General features: G+C 42.5%; 1 protein-coding gene across 1 annotated transcript in view; it reads left to right on the plus strand.

The window, feature by feature from the left end:
• Positions 1-8045: 8045 nt before the first annotated feature.
• The window catches only part of WDFY2 (WD repeat and FYVE domain containing 2), a 67197-nt gene continuing 53216 nt past the window's right edge, over positions 8046-22026 (plus strand). The window contains exon 1 of the mRNA XM_082053651.1: positions 8046-8314. Within this exon, the coding sequence (XP_081909777.1) occupies positions 8178-8314 (137 nt within the window). The 5' untranslated portion in view covers positions 8046-8177. The remainder of the gene's footprint in view (positions 8315-22026) is intronic.

The following is a 22026-nucleotide window of genomic DNA, read 5'->3' on the forward strand; positions in this document are numbered from 1 at the left end:
TCAAATGCTCCACAACACCATCTGTGATAGTGCACATCTGAATGTGGTATCGCTGTGATGTATAGATGTGCTCACAGGCTGAGGAACCCTGTCCTGCAGTGATGGCCAGAAATGCTGACTTACCTGCTAAAGTGAAGGTGACTCATAGCATTTGGACAGAATAAGATATTAAAAAGTTGGATTAGACACTCTGGGATTCTTTTTTAGCTCCTCAGACAGCTCTATGGTACTGAGTCATAAGTCCCTTTATACACTGAAACTTCTGCAATTTTGCTCTCAAGTTGCTTCCTGGGACATCTTTGAAAGAATTGTTTTCCACAGAAAGTATGAGTTGAGCCACCCTGCTTCAGGAACCACAAGCTTTTAAAGCAATTTGTTGTCACAGGTGTGCTGGTTTAACTGAAAAGGAGTTAATTTTCTTCATGCAGTTAGAAACCTTTATTTTTCATAGCTAGCATGGTCATTGCTTGGACTTATTTTGAGAACAAGAAGATAACACCCCAGGACACAGTTAATGTTCTAAATTGTTGTTGTCTGCCAAGGACATTCTGAGCACTCTGCCCACAGGTGTGAGGCAGCGAGGAATGGGCGCACAGATGGGGCAGAGCTTGACTGACACCCAGAATGATCGATAAGAATATCCCATGCCATTAGTGTCATGCTTCATATCTAAAGAGAGTTGGGATCTTCCAGTTGTGTTCGAGTTGGTTTGTAGCAGACAGAGACCTGTTCAGGGGAGTTCTGCTTGGGAGCTTCTTTAGTTTGGCCTTTTGCCATCCTGCCATTTTCTCTCTTCTCTTTCTGAGATGGGCTGCTCAGGACCAGGTGCCACTTCCTGGGACTGACTGCTTGGTGTGGATGGAGCTCATAAGGAATTGCATTGAGTATCTTTTATTTTATACTCTATTTCCATTTTATATATAGTAGTAGTATATTAGTGTTGTTTTGTTATTTTATTAAACTGTGTTTATCTCAATCCATGAGCTTCTCCCTTCCTTTTTTATTCTCTCCTGTATTCAGGGGCGGGGTAGGAGTGAGCAAGTAGCTATCGTGGTTATATTGCTAGTTTGGGTTAAACCACAACAATAGGTTTGAATCGACAAAAATTGGCAGCTTTAGTGAGGGACTACCTATTTATTTTTAAGACTCTAAAGCTTATTTTGTACAATATGAAGCTTTCCATGTAATTGCAGTAAAGGATAGTCTACAAAATGGCTTCACTTAAAGAAAACTGCCCAGCTCCAAAAACTTTCCATTGAAAAATGCATATTAAAATGATGCAGTAGCTGTGTTAGCAGTACCACTCTTAGGATCTTTTTGTCTCAAGTTGTATAAAACTTTTTTTTTTTTTTTTTTAATATTCCTTCATTCCTATGTCTAAGGTACTTTCAACATTTGCAAGCAAAAAAAAAGTGTTTAATAGTTTAACGGTAGTTTTATTGTTTTGTTTTCTCTTGATATGCTCAGATCATAGGGTCAGAGAATGGTTTGGGTTGGAAGTGGCCTTTAAAGATCATCTAGTTCCAACTCCCCTGCCATGGGCAGGGACACCTTCCACCAGGCCAGGTTGCTCAAAGCCCCATCCAGCCTGGCCTTGAACACTCCCAGGGATGGGGCATCCACAACTTCTCTGGGAAACCTGTGCCAGTGTCTCACCACACTCCTCATAAAAAAAAATCTTATGTTCAATCTAAACCTACCCCCTTTCAATTTAAAACCATTGCCACTTTTCCTGTGACTATAGTCTTCAGTAAAAAGTCTCTCTCTGTCTTTCTTATAAGCCCATTTTAAGTACTGAAAAGCCACAATAAGGTCTCCCCAGAGCCTTCTTTACTCTGGGCCAAACAACCCCAGCTCTCTCAGCCTGTCCTCACAGCAGAGTTGTTCCAGCCCTCTGATAATCTCATGTCCCTCCTCTGGCCCCTCTCCAACAGGTCCATGTCTTTCCTGTACTGAGGCTCCAGAGCTGGACACAGGACTCCAGGTGGGGTCTCACCAGAGCGGAGCAGAGGGGCAGAATCACCTCCCTCGACGTGCTGGCCACACTGCTTTTGATGCCACCCAGAATAGAGTTGGCTTTCTAGGCTCCAGGCACACATTGCTGGATCACATCCAATTTTTCATCCACCAGCACCTCCAAGTCCTTCTCACAGGGCTGCTCTCCATCCCTTCATCCCCCAGCCTCTATTGATACTGGGGGTTGACCCGACCCAGATGCAGGACCTTGCACTTGACGTTGTTGAACCTTATGAGGTTTCAGATTGTTGAAAGCATTTTGTCAACCTAGCAACATCCACTGCTAGGTCCATGTGTAGTAAAGGTGAGGAAAAAAATATCTAAAAGACAAATGTTATTGTAGGAAAATGTTCCTTGATATTCCCTGAGCATGTTTGTAATTGTACACTTCAGATGAAAGAAAATGAAATACTTCAAAGTAGTTTGTGCATTATGTAAGATAAATTTATTTACCTTTCAAGCAGGTTACGTAGGTGATTTTAATGCGTTTTCCAAATAGGAAACGTATTTATTGACAATACGCTGTGATGCTTCAATATTGCAGAGGGAGGGAAAACTTACAGAGGAAAGAAAAAAAAAAGGAGTTCTGAAGTCCCAAGGCCTAGAAAAATAAAAGAATAATGAGCTTAGAAGAACTAGTGGTCAGAAAGCTCCAACAAAAAGACAGTGAATTAAATTACAGATTTTTTTAACAGTAAGTTGGGAGCCCAAAATGTGAGTATCACTATAGCAGGATCAGTGAGGACAAAGGAAACAGCAGTAAGACTGCATACAATGCCAGAACTGCTTATGGGGCAAAATGTATGAGCCAGGAGTTCTCATTTTCAGCCCACACACTGACACAGCATCACTTTTTTTTGTTCTCACATGTTCACAGTCAGTTACAAAGCCAACAGCACTTGCATGGCAGCTGAAAATGAGTGTATTTCTTCTCGATAAGGTGCTATACAGTGATACTGCCATCCATATTTTTTAAAGCTAATCTTTTGCTCCATAACCTTGACCTACAGCAGATTCGAGTTGTGTTTCTGATAGGTCCTCATTTTCTGCATACCTGCATAAAACAAAACTAATGAAATATAGGAGAAAACTGTCATAATGAGCCTGTAGGGGTTATTAATAGAAATGTGATAGGCAGTACTATTCATTGTGTGACTGATAAATGCCTGGAGCAAAGTGAGGAGCAATGTCTAAATTTGAGGGTGCATTTTTATGACAAGTTTTGTATTTTTAAGCAAGATGGACAAGCAAATTTTCCACAGAACATTTTGGTGCTCTGTTAAGTTTGCCCTTCTCTATAAAGAGCTCATCTATATTTGTTTCCCACATGCTTCCAAGAATGATGTAGTATCTGAAATTAAAAATATTTTTCAGTAACTATCTTATGAAGGCTATCACTGCTGACAAAACAGGAGAAGGAGAGAATTTTAAGCACACATTTTTGCAGTCGCACACGAGTGCAAGTTTTGAAGAAATTGTAAATCCTATATACTGTCAAGCTGGAAAACATTTAGTTTACAAACAGGCAGAAAAGAAAAGCATGGGAGAGAATAAAACACTGCCATATTCAATGGCTATTGAGAGGCCGCTCTACTTGTTGCCAAGTGGTTTTACCTTTTTTATGTGGTTATCTTTTGTGTAAATAAGTTCCCTGGCTTTGCATGGGTGATTGAGGAAGAGGCCTCAGAAGCTGAAATCTGGCTCGCTGTCAACAGAGCAGTTTTAAATTTAAGCACTGAATCAGTCTAAGTGCAGTTTTGCTCCCACACTAGTTCCCCTCTTTGCAGAACGAGAGCAACTGGCGTCAGATTACTTAATGGCTCAAAGGAGCATGTGTTGAACAGTTCGTACCTAAGATTTCATCGCCATAAACCAGTTTTTCATTATTAAAGGCCTCTTCTTGTGATTATTAATATTACTCTTATTATTGTTGAGCACTTTATGAAAGGGCTGTTTTTCTTAGTATCCGCAAAGAGGCCAACCTGTTTATTAAACTGTCCTACCCAGGGGCCCCAGTGCTTGCCAGTTTTAGCTGAAAGGTCTGTGAGATGCCACTATGTTGCCAGATCATGTAATGATCATAATTTTGAAGAAAAGTTACAATTACACCAAAACAGAATATATTGCTATGCTTTTTGGCCAGGTTGTTTTTCCCTCTTGTAAGAGAAAACCCAGGGCTGGCAGAAGAGCTGGAGAACCTCCAGCTCCCTCCTCACCTGTGGGTCGGGATTCTCTTCTGCTTGTCTGAACTGCCACACAAGACATGATTACCTAGTTTTTAAACAAATTTACTTCATAAAACTCAGAAGAATCTGACTCACCCTGATAAACCTAAATAAATAAATAAAACAACCCCAAACTAACCAATTAACAAACAGAAGATGGAGCCAGAGAGCAGCTTTTAAAGCAAATTTCCTGGAGAAGGTGGGGAATTCACTTTGCCCCATCTCCCAGGCTTCATTCATACCAGACTGCAGATGTGGAACTGGAGGAAGTCCCCTGAGCCTCTGGTGCGGTACGAGGGCACGTAAGGTGGTGGCCCCACTGTGTGCGAACACATCGTTTCCAACCAGCACTGCTCCTTCCCAGAGGTCAGGATCCTGTCATCATCCTGCTCGGGAACACATCAGTGCTATTGCTCATAGGCAGGCAGCCTAATTCTGCTCCATCCAAATCCAAGGAGGGAAAGTCAACCTGCATCAAGAAAATAAAGGCCAAAACTAACAGAGGGAAGGATGTCTTGTTTACTCTGCTGTCATGCCAAAATGCAGGGCGAGAAAATGACGCTAAGCAACAGAGATGAGGTAATATTAATCCAATATAAAGTAAGCTTGTTTTTCACCCTGTGTTACTGAAGGATATGCTCTTCCAGGAAAGTTCAAATAATCCAAGCATACCACACTAGTAACCACACTTTCTACCCATTCATAATTTTTTTAATAAGAAAAAGAACCTTTAAATGAAGTAGTCATATGAATTTCCTTCCAGGTAATGGTTATTATTACCTGCAAAAATTATGTACCAGAGCAAGCAGCATATAATTCTTAACCTCACTTTTTTTTAAATGTAGAAAAAGAACTGAATTAGCTTTCCTTTCATGGCTTCAAATTCAGTTACTAAGTCAGTTTGCATTCAGTGCTAGCAATATTTTTAATCCATGAAATTTGACCTCAAAGCTAAGACAGAAAATGAAAAAAAAAATGCTAAGAAGTATTTGTAACATTTATTTTCCTGATTTTTTTTTTCAATTAGGTGGGGAAACACTTTTCTACCCTGATTTTGCTTATGTAGGTACTAATTTCATTTAATGTCTAAAGTGATTCTAACTTGAAGTATTTTTGTCCATTAGTTTTTGTCATTATGGGAAAACTTTTTTTAAAGTTTTTGATTGAATTGTGTGTGACAACAGTAGATCTGGAAGAACACTCAGGTCTTGATGCTAATTTCAATGTCTTTTCCACCATTACAACAATATTCTTTTAGCCTGTTGGGTGCAATGCAGGAGGAAGCTCCATGTTCCTGCCTCCCTTTGAAATCTATTTCTTCTCTGCTTCCCCTCCTCTCCCCAGTTTTCCATGCATTACTTTTCCTCCCCTCTGTCACATCAAAACTGCTTTTGTGTACAATAGTTTCCCAACCATATTCCCCTTTCTAATAAGGCAGAGTAGAGCACTGACCTCAAGTCTGGACACCTGGTAAAGCGATGTACTACACCTCAGGACATCTTTCTATTATTCAAGAGCCTTCCTGGTCTTGCAGAGGAAGTCACCATTACCGATAAGCTTTAAAACCTGCCCTTAAGATTTTTATCTTGACTGGCTGCTGGAGCCTCTCTTGCATTGTAGTTGCTTTTGTTTGTTTGTTTCCCAAAGGTCAACTTATTTCCTAAGATCAAAACTTTATATAAAGCATATATTTTATTTCAGCATACTTTTTTTTTTTTTATTTGGTCCAAAATGCATGCTCCCCTTTCAGTGTTTTCCTCCAAACAGTGTCTTAAGCTTTGAAGGAATAGTGTTGGACCTGAAACTGTTTAAAGATATGGGAGAGACAAGGTTAATAGGGAAATGTAGCATGTCTCGATAGGCAATCAAAGAAAATCCAGCTAATTTGGGGGATACGTAGGACATAATTCCAGCCCTGTGAATCACACCTTTGCCTATCAAGACAATAATTTTCTCCATTACCTGCTTCCTTAAGGAAGCCTGTTTGGCAAAAGCAGGGTCTCCCAAGAGCTGGCAGTCTGTTCTCTCCAGCACATTCTCAGCCTGTTTATCTGTCAGCGATGCACAGCACCCAGTCTTGAATACGAACAACTGCAAAGGCAGCAAACCTTGCCAGATTTCCCTTTTAAAAGACATTTTTACATACATTGTCCATTCTGACAACTATCAGGTATATGAGCATCCTGAAAGAATATCTCACTTGTCTCATCAAATAGCGAGATAAGCATTTCTATCTGTAGGTCTAGCCTAAGACCACAGGATGATCCATAGCAGTAAGAGGATTGGTTTTTGTCTCTTTATAAGTAGTTCCCTTCTAGGAATTGTGAGAAAGAGATGTGAACTAGTGCAATCACATGTCCTCTGGGAAAGAGTTTGAGACTGCAGATTCTTTTCCTGTAAGCCATTATGCAGCCTTTTGAGTGTTGCTGACCAGACCTTTCCATCCACAGTACACTTCTGAATCTCCAAAGTTTAGTCAAGTGAAGCTTGTATGTCTTGCTGTGGTCCTGCAGATACTGCTTGTTTGTTTAGCATAACACAGATTACTAAACATTATGAAAGTTTAGTTTCTGCCCCAAATAATTTCCTATATCTTTCCTCTGTTGCCTCTGTTATACTACATAGGCAATGTAAGTGCCAAGCAGGCCATCAGGATTTGTTCTGTTGCTGTGTGTTACCCCCAGAGAAAAAGTGAACTCTTGATCTTTGAGTTTTTCGTACCTGAACTCTTCCAATGTTTCCTCAGTTTTCTGCTGATGGGCAGGAGCTCTAATTTTTTTCACAGAGAACTGCTGTGGATAAAATTAAAGTTACAGCTGAAATAATGCTTTCCTGTCAGCTGACAGGTTCTCCAACGTAGGACAACCGCTCAGACATTGAGCATGGTTTTCCAGAATCTTTTGAGAGAGATTATGAAAGTTTGGCACACGCCTCCGGAGGAAGTGCTTTCTTACTGGCTTTAGCACAGAGCTTTGGGCAAGTTATCTGGTCTTCTTGGACCTCAAAAAATCCGCCAGGAAAAGTGAGTGAAAAGTAGCATCTTGTTGGATGTGAGCTGCTGGAAGCCTGTTGCATTTATTTCAATTAGGAATAAACTCCCTGACGGTGGATTTCTACCACTGGGCCACAAACCCGCTGCCAAGCCCTGCCGGCCACAAGGCTCGTGCTCGCCGCTACCTCTGCCCAGGCTGCCCCCGCCTTTTATTTCACCAATTTTCAACCCTGAATACCGAAAGCCACGTAGAAATTGTTCAATTACGTAAACGTTGTGTGATGCAGAAGATAACGCATGAAGTTTAACACGAGGTCCTACTGCCTAATGCAGCAGCAGAAATCCTGTTTTAACATCACCTGCTGACCTTCAGCCCCAAGGTAAACCCAGATAGGAAAAAGTAATGTAAACAGAGGGAAGCGATCGCCCCGTTTAATCTTTACCCCCGCCTCTTTATTTCGCAGAAGGGTTCACGGCGATGTCACCACGGCACGGACAGCACAACAGCCCACCCGTGCCAACAGAGGGGCACCGGGCACCCCTCAGAGCCGGGATGCGTTTACCCGGCTGCCCCCTGAGGCGTGCCCTGGCTCGGCCCGGACAGCCCGCGCCCCTGGGAGGGCAGCCATGGGAGGAGATGCGTGTTTAAACAACTGTTCGCCCAAAGGTTTCCCTCCGCAAAGGCGCGGCGCAGCACCCCATCACTTCGAGATGGCGGCGGGCGGCCGCCATTTTCCCCTGCTCAGCCCGCCCCGCCCCGCCCGGCCCGGCACAGCCCGGCTCGGGGGCGGTGCCGCCGCCGCCGCGTTGGTTCCTGCGCCCCAGGGAGCCGGCGGCGAAGCCGGCTCCGGCAAGTCCCTCCTCCGCCTCGGCAGTGCGGCCGCCTTCCCCGGCCGCAGCCTCCCCCGGCCGCAGCGGCGGTGCCCGCCGGCCCCGTGGCGCCCATGGCGGCGGAGCCTCAGCCCAAGGCGCTGACACGCAAGCCCCTCCTGCTCAACAAAGTGGAGGGCTCGCAGGAGGTGGTCAACATGGCAGCGATAGTACCCAAGGAGGACGGGGTCATCAGCGTCTCCGAGGACAGGTACCGGGAAGGGGGTGTCCACAGGTCCTGCGGGGCCGTGGCCTGTCGCGTCCCCCGTCACTTGCCGGTGATGGTTGTGGACCAGGGTCCTGGTCCATCACTGCTAGCATCACCGACGAGTGCTGGTGGGACGTGAGAGGTCCTGCGATGGTGCTTTATCTCCATCACTGGCGAGCGATGCTGGTGACACACCGTCACTGATGTGGCTGTGGACTCCACCAGCGGTGTCCGGGCAAGCGCCGGGGCCGTGGTGGTCCAGCATGGGGACACGGCTTTAGGCAGCCACACCTGGTCCTGCTGGGGAAGGAGTGTGGGGCAGGGGGTCTCCAGCTTGGTGTCCATCTCCTTCTCCACCGCCGTGTTGGTCAGGGCAATGAGTGGGCTGCAGTGCTGCGGAAACTTGCAGGACTTGAGTGACTTTTCTTAATGTGGGTAAAATGGGGCTTGAGATCGCTTTCATCACCAGGATTGCTGGGGAGGCTGTGGAGATTTTTGACCTTGCCTAGAGATTGCGGTGGCATTGGCTAAAACAGTAGTTTTGGTTCCGGTTTCCCCTCTCCAAACGTTTCTTGGTAATTGTTTAAAAATACCGTGTATCAGTGATAAGATCTTGGAGTTAAATCCCGTGTTGTAAAGCTGCCAAAGAGGAGAATGTTTTCAGGCCATTTAGTGGTTTAGTGCGGGGTCTGAGGCTGCCCAGAGGCAGCTTTGGCTCTTCTGAAAGAGCTCAAACTTAATTCAGCCCTGCAGCTGGAGCTTCAAAACTCCATCCTGAAGCTGTGTGGTGGAGAATATTAACTCTATCCCAGCCGAAACCAGGACAAGGTGCCCGCCTTTAAGTTAAGAGCACATTTTGCTTCTGCCGTACCTTAATAATATTTCAAGTGTGGTTTCTTTGCAACTCTGGTGCATAGTGTGTAACTTGTGACCCTAGCTTGAAAGACAAATGTTGACCAGTGTGTGATGATGTTTTGATTCTCAAAGGGTTTTTTGGTGGGCTGGTTTTCTTGGATGCCTGCTATCTTGTTGAGTATTTGCTTATACATCTCTGCTAGCTTTCACAAAACTGACAGTATTTCTTTCATCTTGTCTTTGTCCTCACTGTGAGTTAGTTTTCAGCTAGTTGTCAAATATGTGCAAATTTAAGATCATTTAATTTCCCTTAAGCTGTGCTTTCCAAATGAACTCTCATGCCTCGTAGCAAGAGGAACTGAGCTACTTAAAACAAGTACACTGTAAAAGAGACTTCAAGCAGAGTTTTACATCACCATGATTTTATTTTCTCATTTATTGTGAAGCTGAATAAAGCTTGAATGTATTTTGGCCTATTGTAAATTGTTAGGCTTACTCAGCCAATTCTTTGTATCTGCAAGAAAGTATTCCTGAAATTCATTTGCTCTTGTATATGTGTCCCTCTCAATCTCTGCCTCTCCTCTGACCTTAGAAAAAAGAAGTAGCTTCTGCTGTTTTAACATGTACGAGTTGTTGATGCTCCAAGTCAACATTTTAATGTAGAGCAAGGGATTGATTAGAGATCTTTGTTTCACTAATAACTGAGGTATCACGTTCAAGAAACAAGTGGTGAAGTGGAAACCAGGGTTTCCCACTAAGAAACTTGTTAGTTCATGAGCACCACCCTTTCCCTTCCCATCCCAGAGCAACCTCCTGCTGTAGGTCAGTTAGGTCCTACTTGCTGATGAAACTGGGTGAAGAATTCTGCTTCTAGATGTACTGGTAGATGTCTAAGGATTTGCTGGTGATGTGGATAGTAAAATACTGTAGTAATGTCTGGAGCTTCCCAGGTTGTTTTCTGTTTAAAGGCATCAACGAGGTAATTTGCCTGCTTATGGGGCTGGTTTGTGGCATCTTGAGATGCTATAAGCTAGTTCATGCCTTTTGTTTCTTTAGGCAGGAAGATGTTGATTGATGGGTTTTTCTTTCATTTTCCATCTACATTAGCATTTTTATTGTAATTATAAGGTCCAGAGTTTAAACTTACTTGGAAGGAACAGCAGGTTAGGAGTCAAACTTGGAGGTTTCAGGATATGGGGGGTGGAAGAAAATAATTCAAACTTTCAGTACCTGTGGCTTATGATGAGGCTTGTGCAGATCCTTATGGTACCTTTTCCTGTTTAGACCTGCCTTCTAGTGTTTACATAGATGTTTAATAGCCTTGGAATATGGAGGACTTTTAGAGATCCCTGGAAACTGCAAAGGACAGTTATGGTGATGTTCTCTCTCTCGTGTTAGTCAAATAAAAGAGTTTTCGTTGCATTTACCAGCCTGTGATATGCACTGCTCCTATAAGAGAAATGCTCTGTAACTTTTGCAGAGAACTTCAGCTGAAAGAACTTGCCGTCTCCAACAGTTGCTTCAGGCTGGGGAGGACACTCTTCCAAAGATGAAGAGGAGGGAGTTCTCCATCGGTTCCTTGGCTAATGGCTGAACATATTCTTGAATTTGCTGGTAGTCTTAACATACACAATAAGTAGCTACCACTTTAAAGGTTTTCTTTGACACATGTTATGGCTCTATACCCATAAACTCTTCAAAGCAGGAGTTTGGTCTCTAGCCTTTGTATGGCATCAGTGGTTTTATCTGGTTTTAAAAGACATGGAAATGGTTTCAGCTATAGCTTGGACACATAGTCTTGCATTATATAGCCCCAAATTGTTTTATTTGTAGCACATGCACGTATTTTAAGAAATAAAATGAAAGCTAAGTAATAACAGAGAGTGCAGTTATTCCTCATAAAGAATGGCATAGAGAGGGAAAGAAGGAATCTCAGAGGAAGTTTACATATTTAACTAGATTATCTAAACTTTACATAACCTGCAAGGTTGGGGTTTCTTTTCTGTGTGTATGACATACATATTTCACTTCTGAATCCTAGTCAGTCATGTTAATTGAATGATGTCCATTGTCTCCTAATCTTAGTTAATTTGGCTGATTCCTTACTAGGGCAAAACAGGCTGAGCCTGTATCTCCTTATAATACAGCTGATGTGCATTGGGAGGGAGAAGATGTATTTTTACTTTGTGTTTTTCTTCCGAGGAAAATGGGTGCACCTGTCTAGGCAGGTGGGAGTTAAAGGAGTGGTTGCATTTGTTATCCAAGAATATATAAGTGTGATGCAGGATGGCTACAAGAAATAAATTGTTAGCTTTCATCCGTGCTCTTTCACCTGCCAGCAAATGGGTGGAATTAACAGACGCATATATCCAAATGTGTAGAGCAGAGGTGTCAAACTCATTTTCATTGGAGGTCACATCAGCCTCGCGGTTACATTCGGCCCTTTGAAGGCAATCTTAGGACCATATAAATGTAACCACTCCTACATTTATACGGTCCTAAAATTACATTCGGCCCTTTGAAGGCAACCGCAAGGCTGATGTGACCTCCAATGAAAATGAGTTTGATACCCCTGGTGTAAAGTCTTTAGTGATCCATAGCATTGAATGCTGTAGGTGCTGCACGTGAAGCTAAAGTGGGATTTTTCTAATGTGCATAGCTGGCCCTAAGTTGTCCTAGCTTTCTGTGTGTTAAAAGCATGTGCTACGATTTCAAAATTGCTGAGCCTCCTTGTCTTTTGTTGTCTTCAGAGGGAATGTGGGTGTTGGGCATGTCTAAAAAGTAGGTCACTGGCATGTCAAGTTCAGACATATCTCACTCTGTGCTCCAGAGAAGATTTAGTGTCATTAATCTTACCTGAGCATGGGGTTAGGGTGGGAGATGTGCACTGACTCATCCAGCTTTCAGTGCAAGCAGTTCTGCTTGGCGTGGGCACCTTTCTGTGTTTCTCAAGAGCCTGCCAGTGCTGTGAGTGCTAATTCAGCTGGGTGTCCAATGTGCTGATCGTGTGTCACCGTGCAAGACTGGCAGGGGGGGGCTGGGTGCCATCACGGTAAACCCGCACTTTGCCACTAGCTGTCTTTTTTTCCACTAGCAATATTACAGGTGAGGAAATCTTAGACATGCGCTGGTGTAGCTGGCTTTCCTGGTAATTATGAGCTCTGCTCTGTGCCCTCTTTTGAGTGGGAGTTCTGTGCACACTTCCATGCTACAGACCTTGGAAATGTAGGTGTTGCACTCAAGAACTGTTCTCTTTAAAGTAATCACAGGAGGTAAAAGCTTTTATAGTCAACTGAAAATTGTCAAAATCCTTTGTTTTTTTAAAAAATAGGCATTCTAGTCTCTTAGAAGGAGAAAAAAATGAGGAGAAAAATATTTTTTGCCATGGGATTTATTTTATTTTTAAATAAGCAAACAGAGACCTTTGTCTTCTCCACTACCTCATATCATCTTAAGCTCCTTTTGAACTGCGATGTCTCAGCTTCTTTGTATGGATCACCATATAAACAATGAGCCCAGACTGTTTTTTCATGTACGTTCATATTAGCATCTTCATCTCATGTAAGGAAAACTGTGCAGAGCTTGTGTTGCTACATTTGGTTTACAGTTTGATGCTTTTAACTGCAGCTGTATACTTAAGAAGTTTTTAAATGCAGATGTGCGCTTAAGCTGTTGTCCAAGGCTTGTCTTTCGGATATGCTAACTAGCAGATTTTTAGGGGGTACAAAAAAATGAATGACTGTGTTGTGTTGATTATATCTCAGTTTCTCTAAACTAATGGTAAACTGGGAATGGGAATGTGCATATGTGACAAGAGATGTGGGGATTGTCTTTGGCATCCTGCTGTCGTGCTTTCTAGCATGAAGTGTGACCTTTCCACCCTTAAACATATCAAAAGCAACCTCTTGCTCCTTGTGGTTTTCTTGTCCAGATCCAGGGCATAAAGCATAAAGAGTTCACACCTGTGAAGTGCCTCTAATGGGAAAGCTGCACTGTTCACTTGGTGCTGCATCCAGGCAAGACATGAGGACCTGCAGACCCTTGCTAAACTCTCTTGGGTTTCCTTTCTCCTGTGGTGGAATGGTAGTGAGCAATTGCTTTGCAGAGCTGTAGTTGCAATACAGGTTTGTAATTCTCATCTAAATACAGGATTATGTCACAGACAGTCTCTCTGCTTTGTGTGTGGCTGTTGGTTCGCAGCACAAGTGCAGGTGGTGTGAGAACTGATTTTGATGCTGGCTGTTTGTGTATGTTCATTGCTCCAAGCCTGTAGGTTTCACACCCAGGTTATTGCAGCATGAGCAGCAGTTCAAACAGTGCAGAAGGTGTGGATGCTCTTCATGGGTGTTAAGAGACTTGTCCCCGCCTGGAGGTTCTTTAAATTTTTATAAAAACATCAGTCACCAATAAAATTGTTGAGAGAAAATGAAGAAACTCAGTGCAAAAGTTTGTAGGAGACCTATTACCATAGATGCAACTTGTTTGCTCTGCATTTTTTTAAACTAATTGGATGTGTTGCAACTTGATGACTGCATTTGGAACAAAGCTGAGGGTGGGTGTTAGTGCTGGCTGTTGCAGTGGAAGAAGTGGATGCTGGGAAGAGGTTTAAGAGAAGACAGAAGGTCCAAAAGCTCTTGGAATCAGAAACTGTTGCAGATGTTGAAAAGTAACTGTTCCTGATTTGACAAACATGTATCCTGTCGAGATGCCAAAATCCTGGGACTAGCACAGAAAATGTTGTGCTAAGTACTTGTTGGGGATGATAAGCTCTGTGTAGTAATTTGTGGGGTATGGGATGACCTTGCAATGTATGTGTTTAACCCTCCTGTGGCACTAGGTGCCACCAGGAGATGACTTGTTGAAGTTTGCCAAACCTTGTATATCCCTTGCCTTACGATGCTCTCCCTCCCCATGGACTTAGAGTCCGCTAAAGATTTAAAGAACAAGCATTTAGGCTTGTCTTTCTGATTTGAGCTATCCTGCAACTGCTAGTTCATGTAGGTCAATGCACAAATTGGTGCAACTCTTGCAGTTGTATAAAGTTCATGTCTTAACTGCAAGATGGCAGCTGCAAAAATGAAATACGACAATGTGGCGTAGGCATTGTACAGACCTAGTTTTAGCAGTGCAATTAGGCATCAAAATAGAGTGGAACATGAGGTGTTTGAAAATTTAAAGTCAGATATGCAGTGATTTTTTACTAGCCTCTTTGATTCAGAGATTATCCTTTATATAAAAGGTGTAAATGCATGTATTGTATATTACAAACTTTATTTGGAATAAGAAGAGCTACTTAATACACCTTCCATTTGCCTTATGGTAGCCTCATTTTCTACCAGTTGCTGAACAATGCTCTTGAGTTGCAGCAAGTTTCAGGATGGTGTGTCTGCCTCCCATATTACCCAGTTCTCGTTTTACTCCTTGTCTTCCCTGACCCCATCTTAATTTCACTGGTATCCATTTACACCGAGCCTGGATCTCTCATCAGTGCATCTTGCATCTGTCGGGCTTGGTGACCTTCCCCTGCAGTGTCTCCAGTTCTGCAGCTGAACAACACTCCTCGCTGAGAGGGGACTGCACAATGCCACCTCTGTGCGTGCCCTGCGGCCCCTGCAAGAAAAACAAATGCTGGTTATAGAGGATATGTGGTACAGAGCCGGCATATAACTATAAATGTACTGTTGCAGGAAACTTGTTGTTTTTTCTCCTAAAGCTAGGGATGGCTAGAGGAAGCAATGATGTTACATTGTTAAACAGCTGTAATATCTTAAAAAGAACTGCAACAGTTTTGAAGTGACCAGGCTAGTTCAGTAAGGCTGGCCTTTCATTGAGGGTCACTTAGTGGACGGAAGGTCTCAAATAGCACGCAAAGCTGTAGCACAATAGAAATATGTCAGTGGCTCATTTGACCTACCTTCTAGGATTTTGGTTATTGTGGCAGACTTTTTTCTTTCCCTTTCTCCAGCTGCACCGGTTCCTGCATGGTATCTGCAGACAGCATTCTGTGCACAGGTTTGGCAGCAACATCTTTCAGTTATGTGATAATATGTACAAGAGAACTGCTCAAAAGTGGAAAAAGTTTTGTAAAATGTTGTTTGTAGCAGCCTTAAGAGAAGTCAGAATATGCTTGACAGCTCAGAGAACAAATGGGAAAGAAAAATGGGAGGGTGTAATGCAGGCATGTGCTGCTCCTGTGCTTGAGAGCTCTAAAAGCTTTGTAAATAATGCACAATGCCCTAAGGAGAGCAACTGGCTTTTGCACAAGCATCATCTGTACATCACTGTGTTCTGTGCCCTGTAACCTCTCAGACATTGTTGGAAGACCATTCACTTAAAAGCACCCCAGAAACCATGTTTAATTACCTTGCCCATGGTACTTCTGTCACACACCTGTCAAATACAAGTGGTTTTATATAAAACTCTGCCAGTATCTGCGTGTATTTGCCCAGAGATTTGATGAGAATTGCAGTAGTCCCTAGTGTAGTCTTTTGCAAAGAGGGGAGCAAGGGAGACCACATCTGTTTCCCTTCTGCTTATGGTGCGAGGGAGTGAGGGATGCAGCTGTGGTGCCACAGGATGGGTTGGGACATCGTGGGAGGGGACAGGACCAGCAGACATCGGGGACCGATAATAGCCACACACAGCAGGACACATCCTGTTCAGCAGAGCCTTGTCCTCATGGGTTGTTTTAGGAAAGAGAAAACAAAACTTACTTCTTTATGCTATTGTGAGGTGAAGCATGAAATGCAGTAAATGGGAAAACTATAAAACAGACATCCACACAGGAATGGCAGGTACGGCAGCAAACAGGTTGGGCAAGTGGCTGGAGCAAGCCTAGAGAATGACAAGGACAATTTTGTGAAAGCAGCAGGAGAAGGCAGGTTTACCAGGCAGCCCTACTGGGAGGGAACTTTACATATCATGAAACCGTATGTATGTCCAGGGTTCTTCATATGTCACATTCTGTCTGCCTGATGGCTTGAAACTGTGCATAAATAATAGTCAAAATGGGTATTTGGCTATTAGAAAGCAGATAAAAAATTCTCAAATTAGACTATCCTAAAATTTTAGATAGACAAAATACAGCCTTCATCCTCATAATAGGAAGAACTGTTGTGAAGGCTGGGTTTAAAAAAAAAAAAAAAAAAAAAGTGGTGTTTTAATTTTTTTCTTAGTCAAGCTCCAGGAAATAGTGTTGTGTAACTAACCTTGGCCAGACTTTGAACATATGGGCTTTGCTTGTCATACCATGTGTATTCACCACTTAAATTAAGTTTTTCAGGGAACTCTTAAGGTTTTGAGCACTGAATCAAAGGCAGTGCCAAAGCACAGTTCTGGGTAGAAGAGCACTGCTGTTCTGCTGCCAGGTTTACAGAGAAGTTTGATCTAAAGTTGTCTTTTATCCTCCAAATCCCGTACTGTTCCCTCTTACTGCGAGATAAAAGATCAATGTTCTTAACAGTTTCTTGAAACAACAATAGTTATTGATCAGCCCCAGAAGGCAATGCTTTTGACCTTTATGAGTTTGTAATAGAGATTTCCTTAGGAATTGAGTCCTGCAGTGAGAAATCTGAGAAAAGACTGTCCTAATGTGAATTGGCCTATTTTGCTACCAGGTTGAATTATCTGGATTAGAATTATCTGGATTCAGGTGACAGAGCAAATACAGTGCCCTGTCTTGAAGGGATATGGAGAGAAAATCCTTACCTGTGTTTAGAACATGACAGATAATGAGATTTTACCCCCTTCAGCAGTGAGTGTAAATTTGATAAATTTACCTTTGACTTTGAATTCACTTATAATAGCAAATAAAGGTTTAATTGTATTCTTAAGCAGGTGGTGCATCTGCCTTATGGAGTACTTTAGGGTCTTAAGGTAAACAGCTCTTTAAAAAAACAAAACAACAATTACAACCAAAAAAGAAAACACATTCTAGTAAGGTCTAATCATGAGTTTGTCCTAAAGCTTTTAATTTAGCTTAAAAGGTAATAAGGTATAGTGAAAACCTAATTACATCTATGCAAGCTAATGTATGCCAGAAGATGGGAGATAAAGAAGGTTTTGATGTTGGTTCATAGCAGTGATACATGTCCTCCTGGTACACTGGTTTCAGGATTTAGATGTATAGCTACCAACAGCCTCTGACTTCTATGCTATTTAGTTTATCCATGGCTTGGAATAAAAAAAATATATAGGCAGTGACTGAAAGTGGATATCCAGTAAGTTTATTGTGATACAAGCTAAGATGAAGCAGGAGAGTACTGAAAATTAGTCTTTTCTGATGCTTTCCTTCTTGATGTTTAGCCTTTCTGAAGCAATACAGCAAAGCTTTATCTTGTAGACATCTCTGATTTGGATGCTTCTCTGAGAACATACACACTGAGGTTTCTTCCCTTGCAGGTGTTGGCTGAATGTAGTGTTGAACTCAATATTCTTTAAGGCATTTGCCTATACATTTGTTTCTGGAACAGTTTATTACATAAAGATCCAGAAGGGATTGCCTTTTCATGTAAAACAGTTACCCCTTATCTGTCTTAAGAGACACTAAGTATTTTGCCCTCTTTATGTATGTCGGAAACTTCAGGACTCTCAGTGCTGTGAGACTGGAAATGATGGCTTAACGTTTTATTTGTAACTAGTTTGCATCCATTTTGCTTATGTGATGTATTATCCTCACTTTAAATATTTTCCTCTTGATCCTTAGTGTTATTAAGCTGTATGTTCTCATTCCCCTACTCCATCCCTATTTCTCTGTTTGATACAAGGAAGTTCTGTCCCTCCTCTCAGCTGTGTTTTGCTGGGGCAGATGTGGGCTATGAAGTCAACCAACAAGTGGTTCAAATCAACATGGTGAAGGCCTCATGTTTTACAGTAGCCTGTATGTGGTGCAGGATGAAAGTAAAATTTCTGAGGAGATCCTTTCTGCTTTCATGGTAAAAACATAGTCTGTGGTCCAACCTGGCTTTTACTGCATGCGGGGCTGGCTAAAGACAGCTGCAGCATTTTAATGGCAGGGGAGAGATACCTCTACATGCTGTCTTCACTGGACTTAAAATTCATGCCTTTGCTTCACTGGCCATTTCATCAGTTTCACCAGCAATAAGCTGCTGTCAAAGGCCAGTTGCACTTCTGCAGTTCCTGGAAGTCCAGTAGGAAAGTTCACGTCTGTGCATTTTCCAATATCAGGCACACAGCCCTTGTGCCTGCTCCTGTCCTGTTGGTCCCATTGCTTCAGCCTCCTGTGGCATGGGAGTCCTTGGTCAGGCAGTGGCCTTGGTGTAGCCTGCTTTCTGCTGGCCAGGAGCTTGAGGGGAGGTGGGCCTTTGCTGGAGAGCCCTGCAACTGGCTTCCAGAGCTCAAGGATTGCGGTTAATGTGCTGTGGTAATGGTTTTCTTCATCAGTACCTGCTTCTGCCTATGCTGAAAGCTGCAGATCATACTAGAGCAGTGTGGTAGGTGCTAACAGAGGGCAGAGAGGACTAAAGCTGGTTTAACATTAATTTTGCTGAAGGGTGCAGGTGAGAAGATAATGTATTTGTCAAGTCAAAATTGACACCTTTGGCTTTATTGTACCCTAGGCCTGGACTAAAGCTATTTAATGACTGGAATTAAAAAGTTGATACTGTTTGTGGCAGTGAAATGTTGCATTTTATTCTGTTCCATTGAGCCCTATTTTGTGTCCCATTCAGTCAGAATAACTATAATTAAATTCCAGAAGTGCATATTGCATCTACCAGAGCCTTTCCTGGGCTGGTGTATGTGCTGCCTTAGTAGCTGAGGCTTTTAGCACTGTCTGACAAGTGAAAGCTTGTCTGATATGATGAGTGAAAGCCTGTCTGATATTACCTTATGTTTTCTAGCTTGTGTTGCATCTGAAATCAGGACTAATAGGAGATTCTGAGGGTACATTAGCTGCCATTGTCAGCTAAGAGTTGGATATACGCTGGATTTCTTCGGGGGGAAAAAGCAGGGGAAGGCGTTAGCTTAAACATATCAACTCCAATTGGCGGTAGACCACTGTACTTGGCACAGTGTCTTATGTAGCAGGGGTTGGTTACACAACATATAGGCACTAATCGAAGAAGAGAGCAGTCTCTTCCCTTCAGGAAATGAATCAGACTTAATAAACAAATCTCTTCTCAGTAACTTCTACAATGGCCAGTAAATGAGTGGGAATAGAGAAATCCATCACCATGTTTTCAAAATATGAACTAGTTCATGATCCTACTAGACTTCAGCAGGAACATCAGTTCAGCATGGTACAAGCACTTACTGAACCTTCACATTCACAATCTGATTCCTCCTGTTGCTAGATTTGTTTGTAGCCAAAAAGCAAAAGCACATAGACTTTAGAGAGTTTGGTGTGGTGTTTGGAGTCCCATGGCAGCCTGAGCTGTGAAGCATCAGCAAATGAGGAGCTCTGTTGAGTGTGGTGGGCTGTTGCAGAGACAGCCCCACTGCAGGCAGGGTTTTTGCAGGCTGCACAGCTGCAAACTTTGCTCTGGGGGACATTTGGGACCCCTGTTTTTTTGGCACCTCATCTTCCCCTTTGTACGATCTTCATGGTTGCTTGTAAGGTGGTGGAGCTTGTGATCAGCAGGAAAGTAGGAAATCCCACAGTAGCTTGTACCACTAATTCAGTTCCAGAGTGTTAGTTTTAGAGTGGAAGATTAAAAGCAAAGGTAGGATTTTTTTCTTTTTTTAGTAAACAAGAAATGCTGTAAATGCTGGTGGTCATGGACCTTAGGTTTCCAGCTGTTAACTTTTCCTCAGATACTGTGGCTAAGCCATATTAGATACCAGAGAAAGTAGTAGGGAAAGGGAGTTATGAATGTACTGCTTGTTTAAAAAAAAAAAAACATACATGCTGTAGTGCCTGAAAATGCATGAACTTTATCTGAATTCTGAAAGCTCCTCTGTGATTTAGAATACTTCTACTTCTCCCTTCCCTCCTCGTAGTAGGTTCTTTCATAGATAAGAGATAAGCTTGGTGAGGATTTCCTTAGTAAGTTTTCATTAACAGGAAGCCAAGCCAAGAAGTCTCCAAGCCCAACTAGTTTCATCCACAGAATACTTTTTGTTACAGCTTATATTCATCCTCTAAAAACCTGATGACTTAAAAAAAATTTTTTTTTGAGGAATCAGAAATGAACATAGTTGTCTGCTTTTTATGAGATGTGAATAATGTCTGCATGAATGGCCCAAGGACTGCAAATGTTGAGATCACCAGCAGGAAGCTTGGGTAAACCTAAGAAATGTCTTGGAGTGCTTCTGTCTGTGTCTCCCATGGTCTTTCATTTGCTCTAAAACTGAGCTTGTGTTCCCCTGCACTTTTTGACAAGAACAGACATCTTTACATGGTTTAAGAAAACAGATTCTTGTAGAAACAAGTGTAATTGTTATTAACCTCTTAATCACAAAACCAGTACTATTAACTACATAGGCAAGAGTTTTGTATACAAAGTGATGTGAGAGAAGTAGATAAATAATCATTTTGACAAAAATCCTGGATGCGAGGAAAAGCAAACTACATAGGTAATTGCTTAGTGACCTGTGTTCAAGTGTTTTGCACGTGGATTAAAACGTGCAAACTGAGGTTTGAAAAAATGAGGTGCGTGCATGTATTGCTACCTCTGGCTCAATGGTATTCTTCCAGAAATAAATGATACTGCCTGTGTTTGCAGGCAGGCTCCTAATTTGAAAAGCAGCCATTGTGATACTCTCAAGCATTATTCAGGCAATGGTTGTCTTTTTGGTTTTAGTTTCATTTCCCTTTATGGCTGTGTGTGATGACTATTTAAGGCAGAAAATGCTCTTTATTCAGTTTCTGGCCAATGCCTTTACACTGACCTCAGACTAATAAAAATTAAGGAGGAAAAGTGGGAAAGTATGGGCCACCTTGACATATTATTGTGGTGTGCAAGGTAACAAGAAAGAAAGGCTCTTGTGAGCAGAAACAGCAAACCACTGCTTGTTCCAAATTCCCAGTCCTTTTGAACAAGCCCAGTATTGCACAGGGTGGTGTATGTAGGGCAGACTTCAGCCAGATCAATATTGTTCCTCTTTTCAATGACTGCATGACCCAGCTAGGAGAAATGGGCAGCTGAACCCAGGGCCAGTTGCTATAATGACTTTATTTCTAGTAAATTAAATAGCATGAGGGCATGTATTCAGGCACAGGGATCTGGCTGGCTGTACCATATGATTGTTGGTACCAGGCACTGTTCTTGTCATGAGCCAATTTGCACAGCATCCAACAATCCCCAGACAGGGTTTGAGAGTCAGCTTGGACCAGGGACCGCTCCCAGTACACAGTGTGGATGCAGCTGCTGGCATCTGTGCCAGCTGGCTTCGCTGCCAGAGACTGGTCCCAGGCCTGTGTCATTTATTAATCCATGTGTGTTTCACATCTCCGGGGCACCCAGATCACATGGCTGTCCCTGCTGGTGGGGTGTGAGATTGCCTATAGGAAATTGGTTTTGTGATTTAAAACCAAAAACAAACACAACCAACCAAGACAAGGAAAAAAAAAACAAAACACAAACAAACAAAACAAAACACACAAGTTGCTGGTTTAAAGAAAGCACAGCCTTAAAACTAGTCTGCATGTAAACATTTCTGCTAATTTGAGATCTGTAACAATCTACCTGAAAGGAGGTTGTAGCATGGAGGGTGTTGGTCTCTTCTCCCAAGTAGCAAGTGATAGGACAAGAGGAAATGGCCTCAAGTTGCACCAGGGGAGGTTTAGATTGTATATTAGGAAAAAATTCGTAATGGAAAGTGTTGTCAGGCATTGGAACAGGCTGCTCAGGGAAGTGGTGGAGTCACCGTCCCTGAAGGTGTTTAAAAGGCATTTAGAT

The sequence above is a fragment of the Streptopelia decaocto genome (assembly GCF_964273445.1).
Source record: "Streptopelia decaocto genome assembly, chromosome: 1".
NCBI lineage: Eukaryota > Metazoa > Chordata > Aves > Columbiformes > Columbidae > Streptopelia > Streptopelia decaocto.